Here is a 27,322-nt window from a genome sequence, read left to right as displayed (position 1 = left end):
TTCCCTAATAGCATCCTCCCCTAACTGAGGAAAGGACGTCTCAGAGAAGGCACTCTCCAAGAACACCTCTTCTTCTCTGAACAGATCTTGGTAGAAGTCAAGAGCAAGGCACCGAATGTCCTCCTCCTCAAAAACCTAACTACCATTAGTATCCTTGATAGCATCGATCCTATTCCTCTGTCTTCTAATGATAGTGGAGAGGTGGAAGAATCTGGTATTCTGGTCCCCGTCTTTAATCCAAGCCTTCCTTGACTTCTGGAACCAAAGAAGCTCTTCCTGTCTAAGCACAGCCTCCAACTCGTTTTGGAGAGATCTAAGTTGACCACTCAAGCTATGGTCGAAACGGGCCTCCAAGCAACGCTGAATGCCCTCCATTCTTTTTAAAAGCTTGTTTTTCCTTCTGATAATGTGGCCAAAGGTGTTTTTATTCCACCCAGCCACATTCCTCCTGAACTCCTCAGCAGCAAGAAGGACATCCGAGTGAGGTTGCCAATTATCTTTAACGAACTTCTTAAACTCAGGGTGAGAGTCCCAAGCCACGAGGTACCTAAAAGGTCTGTTACCTTTAAGCCGATTCCCTTTAACCATCCTAATGAGGATGGGGCAATGGTCAGAGTGGCGAAAAGGGAGATTAAGCACACTAACCTCAGGAAACCTACAGATAGCCACAACATTGGCGTACACCTTATCCAGCCGGACAAACACACTATTTCTTTTCCAAGTAAACTTATGACCGGCAGCTCCCAGGTCCGAAAGACCACAAAGATCCATATTTTGCTTGTGATTCAGGCACCGATTAACATAATGATTGCCCCCTCCTTTTTGATCGCTCAAAAGGGCAATGTCATTAAAGTCCCCAGCCACCAACCACGCCTCCACCATAATAGAGCTAACAGAATGAAGAATCTCCCACAGTCTTTTCCGATTAGATAAAACAGGATCGGCATAAACAAAGGTAACAAAGAAAGGTCTATTCCCAGGGAAGCAAACCTTACAATGGATGAATTGTCTGTCCAATGTAATAATATCAATCATGATTCGACCTGGCTTCCAAAAAAGCCAAATCCCCCCAGCCCGGCCAGTAGCCTCCGATCTGACACAATTCCAACTCTTAAACTTTCTAACCACCTCATCTACTTTAGAACCACTGACTTTGGTTTCTATAAGAACAAAGCAAGAGGGGTTAAATTGTCTAATGAGATCATTAACATGAATGCGGGTTGCCTTGCTCGCCGCACCTCTAACATTCCAAACAAAGAAATCCATCAGAAAGGAAAGCAACCGACACAAGCCCATACCCTAATTCAGGTACTTATTCGGGGCTCCGGAGAGCCTAGCAGAAGAACCAGAAGGCCCCCTTTTGTCCCAAGAATCAACCCTACTAGGGAACTTCCTAGATTTAGCTTTAGGTTTGGGTTTCTTCATATTCATCTTAATCACACCTATAGTGTTACCAATAGGGACCTCCGTAGGAGGAGTCAGACTACTACCCTCTTTAAACAACCCCTTCCCTTTTGAAAGAAGAGACTGGCCTCCACTTTCATCCTCAGCATTGGGAACAAAGAGGGGAGAGGGTTATTAATTTGGTAAAATAATGGGAGCAATTTAAAACATAAAAGTCCAACGTATTTAAATTGTAAGTGAATTAAACAAATGAATAACATCCGTCACTTTTCTCACTCTTAGGTTATTATCAAATCGTACTCTAAAATAATCATGTCTAAAACCAATCTGCAAAACATATTTACCGATAACAAGTTGAATGGTTCAAACTTCACCGACTGGTATCGCAACCTCAAAATCATTTTGAAGTTCGATAAGATAGGGTATGTACTTGATACACCGATACCCTCTACCCCGGCTTGTGATGCACCCATCGAAGAGATCAAAGCTTACTTGAAGCATAAAGCTGATGATGATCATGCGGGATGCATCATACTTACATCTATGCCACCGGAATTGAAAAGGCAACATGAGGAGATGGATGCCTATTCCATGGTCGCGCACCTGAAAGAATTGTTTGGGAATCAAATTCGGTGCGAGCGCTACGAGATAATGAAGTAGCTATATAGATGCAAGATGCAGGAGGGCAAGTCTGTTATGACACATTGTGTCAAGATGATTGGCCTTATTACTAAGTTTTCTAGTATTGGAGATGCGATGGATCATGAACTAAGTGTAGACTTACTTCTTCAATCCCTCCCCGAGAGTTATTCACAGTTCATCATGAACTACCAAGTGAATGGCTTGCAAACCTCTCTTGAAGAGCTTGAGAATATGCTTGAGACGGTCGAGCCCAATATAAAAGAAAACAAGGAAATACTGGCCCTTGCTACTGAGGGATCAAAGAAAAGGAAAGGGGATCCTCCCAATCCTAACTATCTCAAGAATAGCAAGGGGGCCACGCCCACCGAAACGAAGGGGATGCAAGTCAAAAAGCCCAAAGGGGAATGCCACTTCTGTGGTAAAGATGGGCATTGGAGGAGAAATTGCAAGGAGTACCTAGCTTCTCTCAATAAGGGAAAGGACGGTGCTTCAACTTTTGGTATGTTCTATATTGAAATTAACTCAATTTCGCAGTCTGAATCTTGGGTATTAGATATCGGGTGTGGATCTCATATTTGTATGAATATGCAGGAACTAAAGCAGACTAGGGAATTGAAGAAAGGAGACATAAACTTGCGAGTTGGAAATGGTGCAAGGGTTGCCGCACTCGCAATTGGAAACTATGATCTACATCTACCATCAGGACTTGTAGTAGTGTTAAGGAACTGTTTGTATGTTCCAGATATGTCTCATAACATTATTTCCATTAGCTGTCCAGTAGAAGATGGCTTTCATGTTTCAATTAAGAATAATAATTGTGAATTTTATAGAAACAAAGTTTTCTATTTTTCAGGAATATCATTGAATGGGATTTATATTCTGAATGATAAAGTTTCTGCTTTCACAATTGATACCAAAAGACTTAGATTAGATAATTCAACTTACTTGTGGCATTGTCGTTTAGGCCATATAAACTAGAGATGCATGCTTAAGCTACATCAAGATGGGCTTATAGACTCAATTGATTGTGAATCAATGGGAACATGTGAGTTATGTTTAAAAGGAAAAATGACAAAGACACCCTTTAGCAATAAAGGTCAGTGTGTATTAGACACTCTAGGATTAATACATTCAGATGTATGTGGTCCTATGTCAGTCCAAGCAAGAGGAGGATTCAGATACTTCATTAGCTTCATAGATGATCATACCAGATATGGTTATATCTATTTGATGAAGCACAAGTCAGAAGCTTTTGAGAAATTCAAATGCTTTAAGAATGAAGTTGAGAATCAAACAGGAAAGACTATCAAGATACTTCGATCTGATCGAGGTGGAGAATATCTTTCTGAAGAATTTATGAGTTATCTAAATGAATGTGGAATATGCTCACAATGGACACCTCCTTATACACCACAACACAATGGTGTATCAGAAAGGAGAAATCGCACCTTACTAGATATGGTACGATCCATGATGAGCACCACTTCTCTTCCAAAATCATTCTGGGGCTATGCCTTAGAAACTGCCCTATTTACCTTAAACCGAGTTCCAACCAAATCCGCCAGTTCACACCATTCGAGCTGTTCATTGGTAGAAAACCCAGCTTCTCTTTCATGAGAATATGGGGATGTTCAGCATACGTCAAACGTATTGTGTCAGATAAATTAGATCCCAAATCTGACAAGTGTTTCTTCATTGGATACCCAAAGGAAACTATGAGATATTACTTTTATCATCCAGATGACCAAAAGGTAATAGTATCCGAACACATTGTATTTCTAGAGAAAGATTTTTTGGAAGAAACACAGAATGGAAGCGTGATTGAACTTGAGGAAGTTCAAGAGGAATCACATGTTGAAAACGCAGAAGAAGTTGAACCCGAACCCGTTTCACTAGATGAAACACAAGTGTCATATACCACTCGTAGGTCTCAAAGAATTCGTGAACTCCCAGTTAGATATGGTTTTCTAGTGGGATATGACGAACTGGTTCCCGTGTTAGACGGTGAACCCAAAACCTACGAAGAAGCTCTTACTAGTCCAGAATCTAAAGCATGGCTTGAAGCCATGAATTCTGAAATGGACTCCATGTATACTAACCAATTGTGGACTTTGGTTGATCCACCCGAAGGGATGAAACCCATTGGGTTCAGGTGGATCTTCAATAAGAAGACAAACATGGATGGAAAGGTTAGTACCTACAAAGCTAGGTTAGTAGCGAAAGGATATCGTCAAAGGCAAGGTGTTGACTATGACGAGACTTTCTCTCCAGTAGCCATGTTCAAATCCATCAGAATATTGCTTACAATTGCCGCTCATTTTGATTATGAGATTTGGCAAATGGATATGAAAACAGCTTTCCTAAATGGAAAACTACTTGAGGATGTATACATGATGCAACCTAAAGGTTTCACGTCGAAGAATGCAACCAAGGTTTGCAAACTTCAAAGGTCCATTTATGGACTCAAGCAAGCATCTAGAAGCTGGAACAAACGTTTTGATGAAACCATAAAACAATTTGGTTTCGAACAAAACTCAGAAGAGGCTTGTGTTTACAAGAAGACAAGTGGGAGCTCAGTCGTTTTCTTTATATGTTGATGATATACTACTTATGGGAAACGATGTTGCAATGTTGCAAACAGTAAAAGTTTGGTTATCGAGTAATTTCTCCATGAAAGACTTGGGAGAAGCAGCCTACATCTTAGGGATTAATATCTATCGGGATAGATCAAAGAGACTGCTCGGACTATCCCAGTCTACATATATTGACAAAGTCTTAAAGCGTTTTGACATGCATGAATCGAAAAGAGGTAACTTACCAATGGTCCATGGTGTCAAGTTATCAAATAGCCAATGTCCTAAAACGGACAGTGATAAGAATCGCATGGCTGCAATTCCTTACTCCAGCGCGGTTGGTTCGATCATGTATGCTATGCTTTGCACTAGACCTGATGTGGTGTTCGCATTGAGTGTGACGAGCCGATATTAAGGGAATCCGGGATTTGATCACTGGATTGCTGTCAAGAACATTCTTAAGTATCTTAGAAGAACTAAAGACATGTTCCTCATATATGGACAAGGAGAATTGAAAATTGAAGGATATTCAGATGCTAGTCATATGACTGATGAAAATGATTATAGATCCCAATCAGGATACCAGTTTATCCTGAATGGAGGTTCAGTTAGTTGAAAGAGTTCCAAGCAAGGAAGTGTTGCTTTCTCGTCAACTGAATCAGAGTACATCGCAGCTGCAGAAGTGGCAAATGAGGCTGTTTGGATTAGGAAGTTCATAACAGAACCAGGAGTGGTACCTGACATCGTGAATCCCATTACTCTGTACTGTGATAACAATGGAGCCATTGCACAAGCAAAGGAACCACGGTCTCATAATGCATCCAAACATTATCTCAAGCGATATCATCTCATTAGGGAGATCATAGCAGGGGAGATGTGAGAATAGAAAAGGTGCCCACTGAGGACAACGTTAGAGATCCGTTGACCAGGCCATTACCACAAAGAGCTCACGATAGACATCTTAGTTCTTCTGGTATTAGTTTCAGGAACAATTGGCTTTAGTCCAAGTGGGAGAATGTTGGAGTTTAGTGTCCTAAAGACAATTGTTTTAGGATATTAATATTAATAAATAAATTGTTTATTTGATCATTTGTTTAATCAGATATATAGCATTAAAATATAACTATATATAAAGGCAAGAATCTTTCATAAAGAAAGTAACCCTAAGTTTATTTAAGTAATTATAAAGTGTTCATACAAGCATGAAGTGAGACTGTACTTTATAATAGACCAATAAACTTAAAGTAAACCCAAGTCAAGTAATATGTTATAGAGGTTGACATATTACTATTGAGACTTGCATGTAACAGTGTTTTCTATCAAGACAGAAAGCTGATCTCACAAGCTTTAGATATTCGGATATCTAGACAGTTACATGGATCCGATGAAGGAGTTCATTAGGATTGGGACCCGACTTGAGATAACAGAATGGATTGATTTATCTAATGTGTCAACTATTCATCTCATTGGTATTAGTAGGTATAACTAATCCTCAGACTCAAACATTCGTTAATTAGTGATTCTGGATTATGGAGTTAGATACTTTGATTCTGTGCGAGCACGATCCAATAGGTGAGAGCAGGGTTGGGTATCACACAAAGTAATTGCAGAATAGTTAATGTCAGATTGAGCATTCGTCACTCCTGATAAGTGGGAGATATATCCAAATGGCCGTTTGTGGCGAATTGACTGAAATCCTTGCAAGGTGATACAGTTAAGAGTAGAAATGAACATTTCACTTAACTTATCTTTTCAGAGTGAATTCAACCTGTACAAGTAAAACCGGACTCTTCGTTATATGTAACCTTGACACATTCCATGGTTATAAGGAATTGACCGACAGGATATAGTTGATGAAGGATCATATTATACTGTACCTAATACAGAAAGGTTAACATCAGTTATCAACCTGACTTCTTAATTGCTCTAGGGGAATATCATAGGTTCTGCTAGTAACAGCTCGCGACGGTATTCCATTATATATATGTTGGAATTAATCGTGATGAATAATTTCAAAGGATATATACGGCTAGTGGCAATAAAGAACCTAATGACTGAAATCCTTGCAAGGTGATACAGTTAAGGGTAGAAATGAACATTTCACTTAACTTATCTTTTCAGAGTGAATTCAACCTGTACAAGTAAAACCGGACTCTTCATTATATGTAACCTTGACACATTCCATGGTTATAAGGAATTGACCGACAGGATATAGTTGATGAAGGATCGTATTATACTGTACCTAATACAGAAAGGTTAACGTCAGTTATCAACCTGACTTCTTAATTGCTCTGGGGGAATATCATAGGTTCTACTAGTAACAGCTCGCGACGGTATTCCGTTATATATATGTTGGAATTAATCGTGATGAATAATTTCAAAGGATATATATGGCTAGTGGCAATAAAGAACCTAATGGGTCGCATATGGGACTTGGAATCGGAGGACGAAAACGTAATTAGCGGGACATAGACACATGGGCCGAAATTTATATATTAGTTAGGGATATTAATTTAGTTTAATAATTGTAATTAGATTATAATTATAAATTAAACTAAAGAATTATCTGATAATATTAAATGGATGTTTTATGCAATTAAAACTCTAATTAATTATCCCTAACATTAATTATTAATTTGATTAATAATAATTATCTAAATATAATTAGTTATTGTTTAGGTAATATTAAAGTGTTTATTTAATTATCTAATTAGGAATCTTATTCAGAATAAGATTCCAATTAATTAAATTCCTAACACAACTGGGATTAGGGTTTTGGAAGTCTATAAATAGACCCCTAACCTCAGAATTTCGGCCAACACACTATACAGGAGGAGAAGGAATTGTTCCGTCGTCGTCTCGACTAATTTACTTTATTTCTTACTCCCTCTTTGATCTCGTATCGATTTCTGTTAGAGGCAATCATTGCGATTGCTATTCATTAAAGGTTGATTACTGATTAGTTTTTGTTTTGTGTTGAATCAAACGTTCGTGGTTCACGAGTTGATAATAACAAGTTGTGGGCACTTCGTTTGCAACGGTAGATAGTTCTTCAATAAAGGTATTACTTTCTATCCCTATTTATATGAAATAACAATTAACAGATCTTGGAAAAGGGAAATAGATAAAATAGATAAAATTTTATTATTCCGCTATGCCTAGGCTTGTCTATTTTCCTACATAAACAACACTTGATAGACTGAAGTATATGTCCCATTTTTGTTTCGTATCTAGGTAGAAAAAGGTTCAATGGAATTAATGTCATTCCAATCAAAATATCTTGATTTTTGGACAGTTAGGTTTTTAAGTTGTTTGTAAAGAGGAACTAGAGTGATAGTTTTCACTTCTAGATGAAGATGATGGGGAATTGGAAGTAGTTTCTGTGGTATCTTCAATCAACATGGTTGATTTAGAGAGGAAAATCTTAAAGGTTCAAGAAGTTGTTGAGAGAGAAAGCTTAAGGAAGAAGAAGATTATATGAGTGTAATTTTTGCTTTTGGAATTTAGAGGCCTATTTATAGGCGGTGACATAAGTTGAAGCCTTGTGGAATTTCAAAAGCTTAAAACGGTGGCACTTATGACCTGGGTTCTAGCATATGAGTTATGGCGGCATAATTGACCTAAAAGTAATATGTTCTAGCCGTTCTAATATCCTCTAGGTTTTAATGCGTGTGCTTAACCTATAAACGTGGCATTCATTCAAATGTACATGCAACAATATAAGATTAGAGGTTATGGGTGTGTTGAGGGCATGCATATGTGGCAATCAAAACTACTAAAGGGGATTATACATACCTATTAATTCTCTAAGAGTGCTAAATTATTCTCTTGCTAGAGGCTTGGTGAAGATATCAGCAAGCTGTGCCTTTAAGGGTACATAGATCAACTTGATTTCTCATTTAAGGACATGATCTTTGATGAAGTGATGTTGTATACTAACATGTTTCATCCTACTGTGCTGGACTGGATTTTTGGAGAGGTCAATTGCACTTTTGTTGTCACATGACATCAATCGTTTGAGATTTGACTCTAAAATCTTCGAGTTGTTACTTGATCCAAAGGACTTGTGCAACAGAGCTTCCAGTAGCAATGTACTCTACTTTTATGGTTGACAGAGCCAATAAGGACTACTTCTTACTAAACTAAGATACTAAGCTGCTTCCGAGAAAGTGACATCCTCCGGAGTTACTCTTTCGTTCTAGCTTATCTCATCCATAGTCAGCATTTGTGTATCCTAGAAGAGTGAAATCTGAGGTATCGGGATACCAGAGGCCTGCATTCACTGAACTTTGTAGGTATCTAAGGTTTCTTTTCACATCTATATAGTGTGATTCCTTAAGGTTAGACTGATATCTAGCACAATAGCAAACTGATAATTGAATGTCGGGTCTACTATTAGTGAGATATAGTAAGGAGCGAATCATACCTCTATATAATTTGTTGTCTGTTGACTTACCTGACTCATCTACTGAGAGTAGCGCATCTATGCTCAAAGAAGTGGAGATTGTCTTGCAATGCTCCATGTCAAATTTCTTCAGTATCTACTTTGCATATTTAGCTTGACTAATGAACATGTCATTGCTTCCTTGCTTGATTTGTAGTCCAAGAAAGAAGCTAATTTCTCCCATCATGGACATTTCAAATTCACTCTGCATTTGTTTACTAAATTCTCTACACAAAGATTCATCAGTAGCACCGAAAATAATGTCATCAATATAGATTTGTGCCAATAGGGTATCTTTACCCCTTCTCTTAATGAATAAAGTTGTATCGGTTTTGCTTCTAACAAACTTCCTCATCAGGAAGGTTGTCAAACGTTCATACCAAGCATGTGGTGCTTCTTTCAAACCATACAAATTCTTTTTAAGCTTATAAATGTGGTTCGGGAGCTTAGGGTCTTCAAACCCAGGGGGTTGATTTACATTGACCTCTTCATTCATAAATCCATTGAGAAACGCACTTTTATCATCCATTTAGAATAGTTTAAAATTCATATAACTAGCAAATGCACAAATAATTCTAATAATTTCTAACCTTGCTACCGGAGAAAATATTTCTCCGTAGCCAATACCTTTTGTACCATTGGGCTACAAGCCTTGCCTTGTTTCTGATGATGTTTCCTCCTTCATCTAACCTGTTTCGGAAGACCCATCTGGTTTCGATGGTCTTTTTATCCTTGGCTTTGGGGTACTAACTCCCACACATCATTTCTTCTGAATTGATCTAGCTCCTCTTGCATTGCGATCATCTAGTATTCGTTATTTTATGCTTCTGAAAAATTCTTGGGTTCCAAAATAGAGACGAAAGCAACACTACTCAAAAGTCATCATAGTTGACCTCTAGTCATCATATTGTTCTCGACAGTGTCAATGATATTTCCCTCAGAGTACCCTCTAGGACTTCTCTCGGAATATTAGTGTCTACAGGTGTTTCAACAATATCTACAGGTAGATTTTCTTCAGCAAATATAATTTCTGATTCAGTTTTACCTTCAAAGGCTCTGATTAAACTTGGGTTAGCAACTTGTGTTTCTCCAGTGGATACCGAGGCTTATTCTTCTTCTGGATCTTTGCTAGACTTCTCTACAGGGTTAATCTCATCAAACTCAACATGTACTGATTCTTCTAGTACAAGAGTTCATTTATTAAAAATCCTATAGGCTTTGCTGTTTGTTGAGTAGCCAAGAAAAATGGCTTCATCAACCTTAGAATCAAATTTATCAAGATTGTCTTTAGTATTCAATATAAAGCATTTACAACCAAAAGCTCAAAAGTATCCTATCTGAGGCTTTCGCCCTTTCCATACTTCATAGGGAGTTTTATTCAGAATAGGTCTAACTAGAGCCCTATTGAGAATGTAACATGTTGTGTTAACATCTTCTCCCTAAAATACTTCGAAAGCTTATTTTCATTCATCATTGTCCTGGCCATTTCAACTAGAGTTCTGTTATTCCTTTCAACTACCTCATTCTATTGAGGAGTTATAGGAGCAGAGAAATTATTATCAATGCCTCTAGTTTCATAGAATTCAGCAAACAATTGATTTTTTTAATTCTCCACTATTGTCGCTTCTAATATGAGCTATTTTCAAGTCCTTCTCATTCTCAATCCTCTTACAGAGTGCTGAGAATGTCTCAAATGTTTCATCATTGCTATCGAGAAAGATGACCCATATGTATCGAGAATAGTCATCTACTACAACTAATGAAAATCTTCTTCCGCCCAAACTCAGAGGCTGAATGGGGCCAAAGAGATCTAGATGTAGCAGCTCTAATGGACATTTGGTTAAAATAAGATTTTTGCTTTTAAAAGATTTTCTAGTTTTCTTTCCTGATTGACAAGAATTGTATAAATGATCCCTTTTTAAATTTTAATATTGACATCCCTTCAACAAGTTGCTTTTTTTGCTAATTTGGCCAGAAGGTCCATGCTTACATGACCAAGTCTTCTGTGTCAGCCATGAATTTTCTTCCTTTGAGACTGAACATATTTCTTTTGAAAACGTGTTTTCTAAATTGAACATAAAAACATTGTCTAGAGTATTTGTCTTGCTGTCTATGATTTGACATCTAGAGGTGTCGAAGATAACCTTGTTGCCTCTGTCATAGAGCTGAGCCATGCACAGTAGGTTATACTTCAAACCTCTGATTAAGGAGACTTCATCAATATAAGGATTGTTTCTGATGGATCCAGAGTCCACTATTTTGCCTTTCTTGTCATCTCCGAAACTGACATTTCCGCCTCGTTTTCGCTCTAGTGTGATGAACTGTGTTTCATCACCTATCATATGCCTTGAGCATGTCAATGTACCACATTTTTTACTCTTGAGAACATCTCAGGCTAACCTGCAAAATGATTATTCTTCTTAGGCACCCAAGTCTTTTTGGGTCCTCTTTTGTTACTCTTAACAGGTTGTTCATCATATTGATCATAATAGCCGTTTTATGCCAGCATAACTCAGTAGCATGGCCTATTTTACCATAGAAGTTGCAAATAGCTTATGATCGTAGTTTTCATCATTTCCTATTGGAAGTTTTGCCTCCAGAGTACTGATGATGATGTCTATTTCTCTTCTGAGTCACTAAGTGACTCTGAATTGATGTGATGTCCTTTCCGAGTGATTTATTCTCCTCAAAGACTTGAGTGACAAACTTCATTATCGTCTAAAGATTTTCATTTTGACAAGTGTTGTCTCTAAGAAGATTCATATATCTCCGAGTTTAACTTCTTCAATTTCATCACATCTTCTGTTTAATGCCCTGATCTTTTTATTACATTTTTTCACTAATGAATAAAGATCACACATGACATTAATCATTTCTTCCCGAAGTACAAATAAGGAATTTACCTCAATGTTCTAATCGAGTTCTTTCTTATCAGAGGTATTGGATGACTCAGTAGCTCTAGGTTCTTCCGTCTCTATAGCCATGAAACATATATTATTTGCCATTTCAGTAGCTTTATTCTCAGAGGATGATGTTTCGTCACTGTCGCTCCAAATGGCTACCATTACCTTCTTGCCATGTCATTTCTCCTTTTTAAGAGTGGGCAATTAGACTTGATATGCTCTGACTAGTGACATTCGAAGTAGGTGACGTCAGCAATTTAACAGAATTTTGGCTGTTTTCTTGATTTTGCTAACGGTGACAACCACAAAGTTGTGTTTGTAAAAAAAAAATACCACAAGTAACACATCACAAATTGGTCAAACCACATGGTACTTTTTTATAATTAACCCACTTTTATATCTTATTCCAAAAATATAATTATGGTCTTCGGTTCCCGAAAAGTAGGAGAGCACTTGTTAACTAAATCTCAACCCTTTATTCAATACGAAGGGTTAGGATTAAAAGTTTATAATATTTGAATATTTTATCTAGTAAATAATACTTTTTTTTTTCTTAAGTATGTCAATAGTTAATTCACCACTAGGTAATTAGTATGATCTCTAATAATCATGCTATTTGTCTCAGTAGCCAGAACCTTATCAAAGCTATCAGAAGTCTTGGCTCCTCCTTCGAGTCCTTAGAGTTCAGCCACATCTTCAGAGAGCATAATCGGATTGCGGATCGCTTGGCGGCTGCTGGGCATGAGGGGTTGTTAGGTGTTACCACCCTATCTGATCCTCCTATCTTTCTTTCGTCTCTTCTTTTAGAGGATAGGATTGGGGTTAACTTTCCTATGCTGATCCCAGGCTAGTTTTGTTTCTTGTTGTCTTTCTTTTCCTGTTTCTACAAAAAAAAAAAAAAAAAAAAAAAAAAAAAAAAAAGTTAATTCACCACTATTATTTTTATTTTCTCTCCTACCATTACAATCAATCTATATAGAAAAAATCTCCATTCTCATTCTTTAAAAAACTGATTTCTCCATGAACACTAAATGGTTTTTTTTTTTGGCTTAATACATACCCAGCCCCCTAAAGTTATCCATTTTATTCATTTAACCCCTTCAACTTAAGGGACATCCTTTTAACCCCCTAAACTCCAAAAAAATGCTACTTTTAACCCCCTATTTTAGAATGCCGAGATATAATGTTGTCCGTGTGTATCACGCGCGTGACACGTGTGTATCCTGAATTACCCAGCCCCCTAAAGTTGTCCATTTTGTTCATTTAACCCCCTCACCTCACGGGCCACCCCTTTAACCCCCTAAACTCCAAAAAAACGCTATTTTTAACCCCATATTTTAGACTGCCGAGATATAATGTTGTCCGTGTGTATAATTTGCTCTTTTCTTTCCTACTTTCTTCTTTTAAAAGTCCTTAATATTGAAAAATTGCTATAAATATCATTTAGTCATCACTTCTCTTCCACTGTATTCTATACTTCATATCAAATCAGATTTTAACTCTTCCTTTGTATTGCCTTCCACTGTATCTATATACACCGTGGTCATAATTCATACAAAGTTAAAGCATTTTTTACAATTTCAACGTGGATTGAGACCAAAAAAAGCACCAATTAAAAATTAGAAAGACACCAATTAAATCTTCTTTATCTCCAATGCCCGTACTTGAGTTGGAACTAAGATTTTTTTGGAGTTTAGGGGGTTAAAGGGTTGTCCCGTGAGGTGAGGGGGTTAAATGAACAAAATGGACAACTTTAGGGGGCTGTATGCATTTTTTTTTACCGTTGGAGGCAAGAACAAAATCCTCCCACGCGCCTCCTGTGTTTGAGACACAAACGTTGACTAGGTCAATGCCACGTCGGATGATAGGGGGTTAAAAGTAGCGTTTTTTTGGAGTTTAGGGGGTTAAAAGGATGTCCCTTAAGTTGAAGGGGTTAAATGAATAAAATGGACAACTTTAAGGGGTTGGGTATGTATTAAGCCTTTTTTTTTTTTTAATTTCTCCAGCAATATGGAAATTCATATTTTAGAAAATGTTCAACAGTTGAGTATCGAAAATTGTGATTTTGATTGAAGAGTAAGCAATGACAGATGAATCATTTGTGTAAAAATTAACCCATTTTTTTAGTTTTATCTTTTTCTTTCCATTTTTCCGTAATTTTGTTCTTCAAGAAATTCTATTATGGTCTCGGTCCATTGGATATTGTCAATAGAAATGTGATAATTATGCAATTTCTTTCCTTATACCAATCATCTCCCAATGAGGTAATATGATTCTTTTTTTCATTGGTAGGATCCATTACATCCGGTCTCATCTTTCTTATACACCAAAAATCAATATTTTTTTTATACTTCTAAACCTTTCTTTTATAAGATATCACTTCTCTACTAAATGTGGCAATGCAAAATTTCAATAGAAGTCAAAGGGAAAAAAATGAAAATTTAAAAAAGATTTTATATAAACTTAGAAAACAAAGATAATTTATACCGCTGGATAGAGTGTAATGGAACCAATCAATAGAAAAAGAGAAACATGCTATCTTATTGGGAGATGATTGGTACAAGGTAAGAAAATACACAATTGTCACGTTTCTATTGGTAAGATCCGATGGACCGGAACCATAATATAATTTCTCCAAATCAGAAAGAAAAAAAAAATTGCAGGGTAAAAATCGTATATGAATAAAAAGAGTGAGGAGCTAAATTGTAAATATGGAAGGTGATAACGCATACAAAAATGGGCCAAGGGGACGACGGGAAGTGGAGTGGCCTTATCTACATTTATGCTCAGGAAACATAACAGTTGAGTTGAAGCACTGAAAGCCGAGAGAGATGTTGAGCCTTTCTACATCAACTTTCCCCGCAATTCCGAAATCCAGCTTCTCCGGCATCCAAATCCGGCAACCATGTCTTGTTCCCGCCCGGGTATCCGTCAAAACGACACGGTCTCTGTCGTCGGTAGTGATGATGGCGAAGAGAGAAGAAGAAATAAAGGAAATTAGGGGCCTTACCACTGAGCAAATTAATGAAGAGGTCGTCGATCTTAAAGGTGAGCTCTTTATGCTTCGCCTTCAGAGGTCGGCGCGCAACGAGTTCAAGTCCAGCGAATTTCGCCGTATGCGCAAAAGGGTATGCTTCTCATTTCTCCATTTTAATGTTTCCCTTTCTTACCCCTGGAATAATAGCAGTCTTTGTCTATGCGCTGAACTTTGCTTCTTTTCTTTTCCCTTTCCCTAATAAGTACATTGTCTAGAGCATAATGAGATGGTAGACTTTGATTATAACCTTGGTAAGACAATTTTAGCTGACGAAACTCGTCAATGTGAATATAGTAATGATTATCATAACATGTATGAAGTTTAATTGTATAGATTCCAATGTGATTTTGAGTATAATTCTAAGCAAGGGACGGTTCAAATGATGCTATATGAAGATTTTATCAGATATGGTAAATTGAAAATTGTTCCAGTGATTACAAATGAGCCTGTAATGAGGTTCAAAGAAAGGGAGAGGCTAGTCGTAGGATCAATCCAATGACATCGGATGCCTTAGTTATTCAAGTTTAGTATCTCATCGTGCAAGACATTTCTAATTGTCTGCCGTAGAAGCATACTGGAATTTATTGTTCAACTTAGGAAACTAAGCCAGTATGGACTTCTGGTTGGTTTGGCTAAACCTGCCTCTTTATGACTTAACTAGAATCATAGTTGTTAAAGGCGCGCCTTACGCAAGGCAGGTAGTGAGCCTTAATTCCACTAGGCGAGGCGTAGGTTAAAAGGCTCTCGCCTTTGTGCATTGGCCTGGGATTTGTGGGCTCTCATCAAGGCGTGCCTCAGTAACATTTAGTGTTTTGATTAGGTTTTTCTTTTAACGGTTGATTAATCTCAGTCATTGGTCTAATCTAAGTAAAAGTGTAAAACAAAACAAGAATATGAAAAGGAGGGGGAAATTGGAGATGAAAATGATAGTGGAGACTTTAAAGAGGATGATATTAATTTTGAGGAAGATCTTGATGATGATTATTAGTTTTTTTGAGTTCCGTTTTATTGACAATAAATGCTTATTAGTTTATTAGCATTAGTTAGGTACTTAGACTAAGTCTATCTCTCTATGAACTTAACTTGATGTTTTTGACATTTAATATTATATTCTTTATGTTGTTTTGTCTTGTTTGTGTGGTTATAAGTGTGTTTTTTTGATTCATCATGACTTATGCTTTAACTAGTAATAGAGTATTAGTGATATTAGTATCAAATATTGATATGTATGTTTTGTATATATATATATTTTATTTTCTTCACCTCATGTTCATCAGGCGTGCGCCTAGGCTCTAGGACCCCTTAGTGCCTTAGTGCGCCTTGCATAAAGTTGCATGTGGGTATTAATAGCTTGTTACTTTATATATATGTCTCAGCCTAATGTGCTTTTTCACCGTTTGGCGTTCAATGCTAAATTTTTCATCGGGGTAGTTAGTACCTAGTTCCACATTCAGTGTAAGTTGTCAAGGATGCTTCACCTAACCTTTTATATTGTAGTTGCCTTTGGTATTAGAATCATATTGATTGAGGTTTTATTGATTACAGGTTGCTCGAATGCTTACTGTAAAGCGGGAAAGAGAGCTTGAGGAGGGGATCAACAAGAGGCTGTCAAGAAAGTTAGACCGGCAATGGAAGAAAAGCATTGTTGTGAGGCCGCCTCCATCATTAAAGAAGTTACAAGAAGAGGAGGCAGCTGCGGAAGCTGCGGAATCTGCATAAGCTTCATGTCTGTTTTCCAGGGAGTTTGTCCTAGATTTGAGTAATTGACTGCTCCTTAAGTCATGGCTTAGCTTCTGTGTTGTAGACAAACCTTTTTTGTGTATAACTTATTGTACTTCTGTTCTCTCTCTCGGCTATAAAATCAAGTCTTGTCCTTTCGCGGTTGCTTCTATCTATTGTTTCAAAATTCTATCCCTTCCCTTCTTTATTTGTCAGAAAAACCAAAATAGTGTTGAGCTATTGAGTGATTCTAATCTGTAACCTAAGAACTTTGCTCTCAACTCTATTGGGTAGTCAGAATAATAAAGTCTGCTGAAATGGAATATATCTTATTTGTATACCAATTGATTTTCATCATACAAGTATGTCTATCATGAGAGCAAAAATCCAACTATCTTTATCAGTTCAATTATAAACAAACCATATTCCTATACAAATATAAAGGTTTGGCAGTCCATGGCCTCAATCTGAGCCGACACATTCCTGAATCTCTGTGCACATAATTTTCTCAGGGATGGTTATGGTGGGTGTGAGGAAGCAAGATCAAACTAGAATGTGCATGAATGGTGAAGGATTTGTCAAGTTAGAACTTGTTAAGGTTCCTGATACTTCAATGAAACTAGCAGATGCATGTTGGTGTTATGTATCATATTACTTTTGTGGGATTGGTGTACATGGTCTTAAGGGGATCTGTTGTGTTTTTGCTGATGTTTCTACATGTTGTGTGGTAATTTTCTATCCTGAGATAATAAAGTTAATGTTCAGAAAAAAAAAACTTTGTTTTTGTTAGTTTCACATGTGTTGTTCAGTTTTATATTGAATAAATATTTTATTTATTGTTCTTTTAGATCTCTAACTGTTTCATTATGAATAAAACTGAATGAATTAGTTTAAATTTGTACATTTCTTTCTTTTTGTTGATGAAAGTCATCTTGTGATTTATTTTTAATAAATTGATCATTGTGGATCCACATCAAATTTGAGAGAATTACTTGTATTTTGATCAACCTAAAATTCTAGTATTTTGAAAATTTTGCACATTTTGATTTGGATAATAGTTTTTTCATTTTTGCCATTCTGAAGCAACAAATTTCAATGTTTTGGGTTTAGTTCTGTGAAAAGCCCAATATTCCTTGCAAAACTCGGGCCTCTCTGCAGGGCTTACACAAAGGAGTTCTAGTTTTAGTGGCTTAGTACTACTGATCGGCATAAACGGTGTCGTTGAGTCTTCAAATTAGCGTTTTCGGTTTTACTGTCCATTATCCCTTGGCAGGCAAAGGGACTCCCTCCGCCTGTTGCTGACTGAGCCATGGAAGAAGAAGCGACAGATCTCCCCAACTCAATGAAGCCTGAAGACCTTTCCCTTCAAAACAAGCATCAAGCAATGCTCGACCGCCTCTCTAACCGCCATCAAGCGCGTAGCAAGTCCTCCACCACCTCCTCCTCCACCGATTCCACAGCTTCCTTCCTCTCCAAATTTTCCGAATCCAAGCACTCAATAGATTCTCAAATTTCAGAATCATCTAAGCTTGCAACTACTGATCCCACACTCCTCAAATCCCACTTCGTCAATATCTCCTCCTCTATCTCCTCCCTTGAACAACTCGTTGCCGAGAACTCATTTCTGCTCCCCTCTTACGAGCTTCGCTCTGCGCTCAAAACTGTCTCGGAACTTAGACAATCTCTAGAAAATCTGAATTCCGAGCTCGTTCCCAAGAAGAAATTTTCCTTTAAGAACAAATCTATTACCAAAGCCTCACCACCTGATCCTAAACCAGCTGAAGTTGAAAATCCTGATACGCCAAAAGTAGTTCAAACTATCAGGGATTCACCGGGCATTCGAAACAAAACAAACGAGACACTGACGAAGGAATTCAGAGGGTCGGATATTGGCGAATTTACCTTATCGGATCTGGATTCCTGTGAAGTGAGGTTAATTGGAAGCGTAAATTCGCTTTTTATCAATCGAGTAAGGAATTGTAGGGTTTACAGTGGACCAGTGATTGGTTCAATTTTGATCGAGGAAGTTGAAAATTGCGTGTTTGTTTTGGCTTCTCATCAGATAAGGATACATTACGCAAAGGGAAGCGATTTTTATCTTAGAGTGAGGAGCAGGCCTATAATCGAGGACTGTGGAGGTGTTAGATTCGCACCTTACTGTTTGAGGTATGAAGGGATTGAGGAGGACATGAGAGAAGCAGGTTTGGGGGAGGAGACTGGGAATTGGAGCAATGTGGATGATTTCAAGTGGCTCAGGGCTGTGCAATCGCCTAATTGGTCTGTTTTGGAGAACACTGAGAGGGTGGGGAACATTGAGATTAAGGATTTGGGGATCAGGAATTCAATCAATTGAGATTTTCAGGTAATTTTTTTCCACTAGTATCCTCTTTATGTGGGTTGAATATGTTTGAATTTAATCAAAGCATGATTCGTAGTCTCTTTAATGCATGTAGTTATGTAGTATGATTCATGTAAGAGCTATAGATATATAAAAATCTTTGTCTGTAGGGGAACAAAGAAGCTTTGTAATTTACTGATTGAACTTTCTACATGTTTATGTTTGTAGCTAGGTTTATTCATTGATATGATGGTAAGAAGAATCCAGGTTAGGCTAGCTTTATTTAATAGCACCTTCCTCTCTTTTTTTGATTTGTATAATTATATATAGAAGCTTCTGGAAATCTGTGCATATATCAAATGATCAAAATTCTGAAAACAGTTTTTGAGATTGCTCTTGTGCCTGAATGAAATATAACTTTACAAAATTTGTTATAATGATACTTGAATAATGTACTATGTAAGGAAATGCAAGATTGATACTCCTTCCGTTCCACAATACATGTCTTTCTAGAGAAGTATTTTTGTTCCACAATACATGTCTTTCTAGAGAAGTTTTTTTGTTCCACAATACATACATTTTGCTTCAATCTATGCATATTAATTTACTTTTACCAAATATACCCCTATTTAAGTTGACTTTTTGCCTTGAGAATAGATAAAGTTACTAGTGGATGCAATTAATACGAGGGTAACTTTCAATTAAAATTAATTGCATTTCTTAATTAGTGTGCATTAACCTTAAAAGACATGAATTGTGGAACAGAGGGGGCATTATATTCAGCTAGTCTATCATATCTATTTTTGTATCTAGCCTCGCAACAGACTGCAGAAACTCAAAATTAATAGAGCTAAAGCAATGAAGGTGCGTATGTTTATGATTGACTATTTTGGCAACTGTTAAACCTACTTAGTCTTATGTTTTGTTTTTCCATATTCCTTCAATTTATTACAAATTGAATTATGTTGGATTTCTTGTTATTCTTATCTCCTTTATAATCCTCGAACCTTTGTGCTACAATTGTATTAACATCTTGAGGCTGCTTGTGAAAATTCGGTATTAGCTTTCATTCTGAATTTTGCAGTAAAACAATCAGTAAATATAATGCTGTGGCAATATAAGTAGTTTGGTCCAACATTTATTCTCCTCCTATTCTCTGCCTTCTCTCTAGAGTCTAGATTTTTGTCCTAACTCTATGAACCTTAGCTACGGCCACCACCTCTTCTTTGGGGCTGAGATTTGCATCTCCGACCAGAAGATTGCTGCATTTCATTGCTTTCTCGCCTAACCAGGTGAAGATTATGCTGTAGAATCAATCAATGATAAGGGGAAAGTAAAGCTGATAGATGAAAGTGAGATTAGGATTTATCATAGAACCTGGTGATGGGTGAAAAATGAACATATCTCATATATTAAATTCCCTTCTCAGCTTTTATTTCTTTTTTAAGGCTGCAGTGAGTTTGGCTTTCAAGTTCTTTTTCTCCTACAAATTGAAGCAAGGGAAGCCACCATTTTTTATTTTTTTATATTTCTTGTGATCAACATAGCTACCTTTCGTTCCGCAATAGAAGACTTCGAATCCCATGAAATCAAATTTATTCATCTTTTGATAATTTGGAGGGCACACATAATTGAATTTGAAATCCATCCTAGGGGTTATTAATCGTGATTACAATTGGCTATTTGGAAATATCCTCATCTGATGATTTATAATTGGATAAATAGGTATCTGCAAATGCCAAGCGTTGAGTATTATTCTACTGGAGAATGATGAAACAGAGCAAAGGTGATAAAGCTGAAAGATCCATTGGCATAAATAATTAAAAAATTTATCCGTATAAAATCGTAAAAAAATTGAATACTTGTTTGTGAAAACTTAATATCATAATTATGGATTTGGATCAATTGGCATAAAGTTGATAAGTGGCATAAAGTTGAAAGATCCATTGGCAAATCCTTCAGGTCGTTTAGGCTGCCAGAAAATGTAAAGATTGATGAGGTTGAGACAAGTATGGAGAGCAGAGTTTTGACTGTTACTGTGCCTAAAGAGGAAGTTAAGAAACCCGATGCTAAAGTGTTATATCTTTATTTTAATTTGGGTCAATTTCATAATTAATTATTTAATTCAGTCTAAATTATGTAATTTGGTGGAATTTGGACCGATTAGATAATTTTACCAAATATTCTAGCTTGAAAGAATACTTGAATTTGTAATTGTTTAACTAACTGCCAAAATTTGTGTAACATATGAAGTTTCGAGCCGATTTGGTAATTCACCAAATGTTCTGACTAAAATTTGTAATTAATTAATTAAATACACATCAACATTTGTGTTGTGGATGAGAATTTATACTCTACGCCTGGCATATCACGTTAAATTCTGATGTGATATGCCATGGCCAATAAAAGAATGACATGTGTATTAATTTTTTATTATCATTGAAGTAAAAACTCAATCATCCATTGCAACCTTCGCCTTCCATATCTTTCTATTCTCCTCCACTCCAGCCGCATTTCTCCACCGGCGACCACCATCTCCGTCCGTTTTCTTTCGACAAACGCCATTTTAGTTGGATTTCTAACTCATTTTTAATTATGGTTTGGATTAGTTGAACCAAAGATCTATTTTTCTTTCAATTGTCCAACAACTTTCAGTGTAAATCCAAACTCAGGTGTTCAAACTCAGTTGCAGAATTCAGCTGATTTTTTTGAATTTAGTACAATACCAAATCAGATTTTGCAAAAATTTAACACAAATAGAACTAAACCTTTTCAATAAATCTGACCCAATAATTATTAATTTGGTTGCTACTATATACCCCATTTTAACAGATCATCCACATCTCCACATCAACAAACAAATGTCTCAATAGATTCGACCTAATTATAAGTCCATAAATTCACAGGTGGTGGTGGTCAACGGATGAGAACGGATGGAGGTGGTAATAGTTGGCGGAGGAGAACGCCGATAGGTGGTGGTGATTGTCGGGGGAGGAAGAGAGTGAAAATGCAGATCTGCAGTATGAAAGGACTAGTTTCTTATGTTTTTAAGATGCCATATTTTGATTAACAATGGTGGTGAATGGTTATATAAAAGAAAAAGAAAGGAGGAAGAGATGAACGGAGAATACGGTGATTGGGGTCAGAAGTAATGGTGGTGGATTTGTTTTGTGAGGTTGGATCAGAAATAATAAATTAGTTTTTATTTTTTTATTAATTTTAAAAAATTAATACACCTGTCATTCTTTTATTGGCCATGGCATACCACATCAGAATTTGATGTGGTATGCCAGGCGTAAAGTATAATTTCTCGTTGTGGATGGATGTAGTGGAACTTTACAAGAGTTAGTGGAGGAAAACAGTTAGAGAGTATCCTTATTTAGAAGTTGCCTGCAGAATATTTACAACACAAACACAAAATTTTGCAGCAGAACCAGGGATAATCAACCAAATTAACTAAAAAAAAAAAATCAAATTCTGCCAATTTCTTTCAATTTCTCATTTTCCAATTCTAGTTCGAGAGAATCTTTAGTTTCTTTTAAGAGTTTCTTAGTTTACAATCTTCATTTCAATTCCAAGTTTTACAATTTCAATTCCTAAGTTTGTAATCCTTCAATTTCAGTCTTAATTTCAAGCATTCAAGCATTTTATTTTCAATTCGGCATCGTTTGTTCTAATTAAGCCATCTCTTTTACGGTTTTAATTTCGAACCTTTTAGCTTTTCGTCCTTTTAGCTTTATACATCTTTTTGTAATTTTTTGACAAAATTTCTAGCAAGCTTGCACCAAATTCGAAAAGGTGGAAACATTTTTTGACACGTTCGGTGGGACAGAAACGATGCCATCACAGAAACATATATTCAATGATGAATGGAAATTTTACTGTGTCGCAAGATGCAGAAAAAGTGCTTATTGACACAGGGCAAGTTTCTCCAGTCAAGGGAATGGCGCACAACGCCATGAATATGACATAAAGGAAACACGAGGAGGAGTTTATATGCAAGATGTCAGATTTCTTTAAACATAATATGGACGACGTTGATGGCATTAGCTTATGCATAAAGCAATTCAGACTTGTGTTAGAAGAAAACCAATATCTACTAGTGGTTAGCCAACTACAACAAAGAAAAGGTGCCGACGAAATTTATAACAGTTCCTCATTGGAACGCTATCCCATTCCTTTGTCAAAGAATGAGCCGGACAATGCAAACATAAGTTGCGTGGGAAAAAGCAGGCTTGGGATGTCGGTTCAAGTACAAAAAAGTGAACAAAAACTTCCCTCAAAAGATCTCCTAAACAGAAGCGGGAGGATCCCACTATGAAGAAGCCTAAGTATTCATTCGACTCGGGGGGCATCCTTAAATGTGAGTTACCATTTGAACAAAGGTACACTTCTTTGGTTATAAGGTACAACATTTATATATATGTTTATGATCCTTTATCCATTTGGACTAGCAAAGACCAATGGATATCTTGTTGTTTGATGAGATGACTTAGAAGCATGGTGGGAGAGAGAAAAATAAAAGGCAAATTGCAGCCCACTATTAGTTTCATGTTTTTATTTTCCTAAAAAAAAGAGAAGATTGGCCGTGAAATTCAAGGCTCTAGCGAAATGGGGTAAATGTGGTTGTAGTTGCATAAACCAAGTGCAACAAGTGAGTATAAATTCTAAGGATGCTCTAGTAAAGTGACAAGGAATCCTAGAAAGAATTTGCAAGGAGTTAACGGTGACGAATCAGTCTCCATAAAGATTACTGCTTCTCCATTGCAAGCTGGAGAACCTCTTAAGGAACCTTCGACCATTGATTCCGAACCTGCCATTGTTAATCATGTTTCTTCGGTGTAGGTTGAATCTCTTCCTGTTCACTAAGAATATCCAGTCCTTCTTAATGCTCCTTTTGAAGGGTTGGTCCTTTCTGAAATTGGAACTATTTCTAATGACCCTTTCCTAGGAGACATGCTCTTTCATGGACTACATGCCGAACCTATTTCATAAGAACCTCATGTTATTTCTATTCATTCATCTCTAGAATATTAGGCTTCCACTGAAGTTGTTACAAGAAAATTTTCTATTAAAGTGCCCAGTAGCCCCATCCATTTTCCTTCATCGGCTCTGGAAGTAAATGTTCAAGCTTTTGCCCCAACTAATCCCTCCCAAAAATTTCTAGTTCGGAGGATTCTGATGTTTCTGATGCTGATGAATGAATTGGAATGGAGGCTTTAAGCCACAATGAGAAGCAAGAGTGAATCAGCTGTCTTCAAAGGCTTAAAATTCATTTCTCTGATTCTTTTGCTTTTCTGGTGAAACGATGAAAGGTTTCTGAAAGATATTTCACTCTATGGGAGGAACATGTGCCGAAGTGTATGGGGGCCTACAAACTTGAGCAAGAGAAAAAGAAAGCTTATAAAGCTAGAAAATTTGAATAAGTCCAAAGCTCAGTTCCTCCATCTTTAACTAAAGAACAAATCCAAGCCTATGGCTTCTATGTTCGCCCGAATGTAAGCATATATTTCCTTTCTAGCCTTTACCCTTTATTGATACCATAATAACTCTTTTCCATTTTTCCAGTTTTGACGTCAAACTTACGGAGATGATATTTTCCTATCCATCCCTTCGATCGCGGAAGATCTAGGACATAGGTTCATACTCCCGGACGACGTGGAACTATTTAGCCACAAATCCATGTATGGCATGATTGAGACTTGCCTTACACCGAAAATGTGCTATAAGTGTAATGTTTTTCTTTTTTCTTCATTATTTTTATGACTTTATATAACTTCTCCCTTTTTTTATACCACCACATTCTTCCATCAATATATGCCAACTTGGAGAATCGCTATTATAAACAACAAACTGCTTTGAATGAGTAGATTTCCATAACTCAAAAGGCTTTGAATCAAGTTGATATTCTGAATCAATAGTTGCCTAATGCGAATATGGAGACAGAGGCTCCCAATAAGTCCAAAGCCGAAGCTCACAAAATTGAGAAAATACACTTGAGAAAGCCCAATATGTGACTGATTTGGAGGGAGTCATTCGTGAGCGGGATAATGCCATCCATACTCATTTGACTACACTTAAAGGTTTGTAAAATGATCTTTAGAAGAGCATAAATGAGTCGGCTAACTACTTGAAGGCATGTGAGAAATTTGAGGGAGAAATGTACAAGCTTAAAGATCGAGTTGCTGAGCTTGAAAATGAGCTGGCCAATGAGATAAAAGAAATTGCTTTTGAAAAGAAAGTTTCCTTTTTTACTCAAGATCTTCAGATATCGAAAGACTCATTTTTTTTTCTGTCTGGGATAAAGTAGACCTATTGAGGCAGATCCAAAAATAGCCAACATTGCGATGAACTCAACTATTTCAGATTTCAAGGAGAAATTGTCTTTGGCAATGGCTTCAGTAATGAAAGATGTTGCTAATCTTGGCCTTAAGCGATCTCTAAGGTACAAAGTTCTCGTTTTACACTATTTGAGAATCCATTTTTCTGAAGCTGATTTCAAATACTAGGCTCATTATATTTTCGGGTCCTTCTTAGTACCCTTTTCATTCATTTTGTTTGTAAATTTGGTTTATGTAAATGGATGTTTTTGTGTATGGATGTGTATTTACAACCCATTTTAATCCACTTACATTTTGACGTAAATGTGTTGAATGATTGGTATAAAGGCTCATTATATTTTTTAGAATGTATAGACTTTATGATTGTGATTAGAATCCTTGTAGTATGCTATGATTAATCTTTAATATAATCAAAAGGATTCTATGTAAGAACTTGAAAAAAGAAGATGAAACTTTTTATTGCTTCGATTGTCAAAGGACATGATTACAACATTTTTTGCTTATTGCCGAAGGGCAATATTACATGCTTAATCAGCTACTAGTAGTATTTTACTAAGGCTACGGCATTCCATGTTCGAGGAGTGGACTTTCTTGAAAGCTTCTAAAGCTTATAGGTGTGTGTATTAACACATTCAATAATTTGAAATGGCCTTTCCTAGTTGCGTCCTAACTTTCTTTATCTATTTTAGATTGGGATACTTTGATATTTCAGAGAACAGAGTATGCTTGAAAGTATTACCTTGGTTGCACCCTCTTATTGTGAGCCACCTTCATCTTTTGCTTGTAAGTAGCCATTTTTATTGCTGTTTGATATCTCTTTTCTTAAAGAAGGTTCAACATTTGACGCATATAACTTTCGTTATCAGCTTCAGAATAGAAAGCTGTTCTTGGCCTGGTTGCTCTAATTTTCACAGGAAAGCAAGCTTCAGTTCCGTATGTGAAGGAAAATGGTGTTTCTCCTATAACAGTCCTTAGAGTTGTTCGATATGCCTATAGAAAATTTTGTAGTTCATCCACCTAAGAACCCTTCGATTTTTCCAACCTCTTGTTTAATCCTTGCACCATCATTCTGTTGGATGCAGTCCTTTCCTTTGACCGGCCTCTATCAATTCCATGCTGAGATTCCTCCGATGCATTTCTATATTGAGGACAAGTTCGGACAATATGATGTTCGGTAGAATGATAGGGGTCAAAAACCCCTATCTTTGGGTACGGTTTTAGGACGGGTTTTAGTGTTATTTAGTTAATAAGCGAGCAATTCTCGCATTTAAATGCTTTTGTGTGAGTTAGTTAGAAATTGGAAATGTTTTATTTACTTTTCGTTGTTTAGGCTCGTTTTATGATCAATTTAGGCAAATACGGCCAAAATGGCATGCATATTATAATTCCGTTATCTTTTGAAGCTAATTGATCCATCAAAAGTCGCACCAAACGAAGCGTTTGCTCAAATAAGCGATTGGCGGGTCAATTTAGCCTTTGGACTAATGTTATCTGGAGTTTTTGTGCATGCGCAGGGACAAGTTCGGGCGAAAAGACACTTTATTGGCATTCGGCAACCGCGCGGGGGCGCATCGGGCTAGACTGCTCGACGAACTGGCCTATTTTAGGCCAGCTCGCCGAGCTGGCTATGCCAGCTCGCTGAATAGGCCCTCAGGGGCCTGCTCGGGCGAGCTGGCCTTCGTAGGCCAGTTCCCTGAGCAGGTTGTGCCTGCTCGCCCTGCTCACCGAGCAGCTCGCCCTGCTCGGCGAGCAGACCTGCCACGACGCCACGATGGACCCCACGACTTCCTACCTGCATAAGGACACGAAATAGGTCAAGAAAAGGGCCCGAGCCACGCCTATAAATAGGATTTTTCCAATGTAAATTAGGCATCTTTCATTATTTGTAAATTACTTTAGCTTTCCCCTTGAATTTCCTCTC

General features: G+C 37.0%; 2 protein-coding genes across 5 annotated transcripts; both read left to right on the top strand.

The window, feature by feature from the left end:
• The first annotated feature begins 14,721 nt into the window (after positions 1-14,721).
• LOC136229837 (large ribosomal subunit protein uL29c) lies at positions 14,722-17,606 on the top strand. The gene is given in 4 exon segments (XM_066018721.1): positions 14,722-15,094; positions 16,549-16,729; positions 17,235-17,449; positions 17,571-17,606. Coding segments are annotated over 4 exon segments (729 nt in total). The 5' UTR covers positions 14,722-14,797.
• Positions 17,607-17,967: 361 nt separating this feature from the next.
• On the top strand, positions 17,968-21,329 carry LOC136230712 (tubulin-folding cofactor C). Of its 4 annotated transcripts, XR_010689511.1 has the most exons (3): positions 17,968-19,084; positions 19,826-19,924; positions 20,786-21,329. XR_010689511.1 is itself a non-coding variant. In XM_066019873.1 (2 exons), the coding sequence occupies exon 1, from the start codon at positions 18,032-18,034 to the stop codon at positions 19,073-19,075; it is 1,044 nt and encodes a 347-aa protein (XP_065875945.1). In that variant the 5' UTR covers positions 17,968-18,031; the 3' UTR covers positions 19,076-19,084; positions 20,786-21,329. The 4 variants fall into 4 exon arrangements, 3 of the variants coding, with proteins under 3 accessions (XP_065875945.1, XP_065875946.1, XP_065875947.1); XM_066019873.1 differs by lacking the exon at positions 19,826-19,924; XM_066019874.1 differs by lacking the exon at positions 20,786-21,329 and having other exon boundaries at positions 19,826-20,727.
• The last annotated feature ends 5,993 nt before the right edge of the window (positions 21,330-27,322 follow it).

The sequence above is a fragment of the Euphorbia lathyris genome, chromosome 5 (assembly GCF_963576675.1).
Source record: "Euphorbia lathyris chromosome 5, ddEupLath1.1, whole genome shotgun sequence".
In the NCBI taxonomy this organism is placed as follows: domain Eukaryota; kingdom Viridiplantae; phylum Streptophyta; class Magnoliopsida; order Malpighiales; family Euphorbiaceae; genus Euphorbia; species Euphorbia lathyris.
This window is presented reverse-complemented; position numbering and strand designations above follow the sequence as displayed.